This window comes from Aphanomyces astaci (assembly GCF_000520075.1).
Source record: "Aphanomyces astaci strain APO3 unplaced genomic scaffold supercont1.675, whole genome shotgun sequence".
In the NCBI taxonomy this organism is placed as follows: domain Eukaryota; phylum Oomycota; class Saprolegniomycetes; order Saprolegniales; family Verrucalvaceae; genus Aphanomyces; species Aphanomyces astaci.
Genome location: NW_009798938.1, coordinates 1 through 1,136, shown reverse-complemented (window position 1 = coordinate 1,136; position 1,136 = coordinate 1). Strand labels below are relative to the sequence as shown.

Here is a 1,136-nt window from a genome sequence, read left to right as displayed (position 1 = left end):
TCAAGCCTATTACTGAAACCACTGGACGCCCACCAAAAATCTCGCAAGTGCTCTCGCATCCAAATTTGTGAGTCCGGATAACACATATTATTTTACATACGGGCGCGAATTGTTCCCATATGAAACAGCAGGCGCCACCAATATTCTCGCAAAATCAAAATGGTACATCGATATGACTGGATAGGAAGAGAATTTTCATCCAATCATATCACTTGCAGAAAGTACTGGAGGATGACAAGCATCGCTGCCGCCCTTCTGCTCTGTCGCATGCGACGTCGTCGTCGTCAAAAGCGGTTGTTGCAAATGCGTCTCGGTGGAAGTCTACGTGAGGGGAGTGCTATTGAGTCCAGGGCCCTCATCAAGCATCAATCGGATGCAGCGTGGTACACCATGTACGAGTCGCGCAGTATTATTGCCACGGTGTCGATACCACCGGACGACTTTGATGACCTGCTTCGTGTCTTTTCTGTCCACTACACAGTCTGTTCCAGACCTGGGCGTCGTGGAAGGCCGCCGAGAGTGCAACAGAAGCATGCTGTCCTCGCAATGCTCCTCCATTATTATACGGCTGCTGTTGAGCACAAAACATTACAAGAGCTTTTCGGTGTGTCGCCGACTACATTCTCCCGTGTGTTGCGTCGAGCAGAAGTGGCGCTGGACCGTGCATTGTCCCACATGCAGGATGCTGTTGTTCGCTGTCCATCAAAGGCCTTGCAACGGGACTGGGCTATCTTGACGAACGCAAAGGAACCCCTCGTGGATGGTGTGTTTGCCTTTGTGGACGGCAAAAACTATCGTGTGCAAAGTCCTTCCAACACAGACCTGCAAAATGCCCATTACAACGGTATGCTCACTGTGACTGAGTGTGCTAATTGCTTTGATAGGGTGGCTGCGTTGTTTTTATGTGACGGGATGTCTGTGTTTCGGTGTCGATGGCACTTTGATTTGGGCTCGCCACAACTGCCCAGGCTCATGGAACGATGGCGAGGTCAGCCGTCACCTCCAAGCACGTGTGTCTGACGAGCGTTTTGTTGCTCCGGGGATGAAGATTGCCTCCGATTCGGCATTCCCTGTTAGTGGTCGCTGCTCAGGTCGAATTATCACCCCACTGAAAGAAGGTGACCTCGATCGCAACC

General features: G+C 51.3%; 1 protein-coding gene across 1 annotated transcript; it reads left to right on the top strand.

Annotated features, from left to right (window-relative positions):
• Positions 1–231: 231 nt before the first annotated feature.
• Positions 232–1,020, top strand: H257_19482 (hypothetical protein; the record flags this gene model as incomplete). Its single annotated transcript, XM_009848624.1, has 1 exon — positions 232–1,020. The coding sequence occupies one exon, from the start codon at positions 232–234 to the stop codon at positions 1,018–1,020; it is 789 nt and encodes a 262-aa protein (XP_009846926.1).
• Positions 1,021–1,136: the final 116 nt, after the last annotated feature.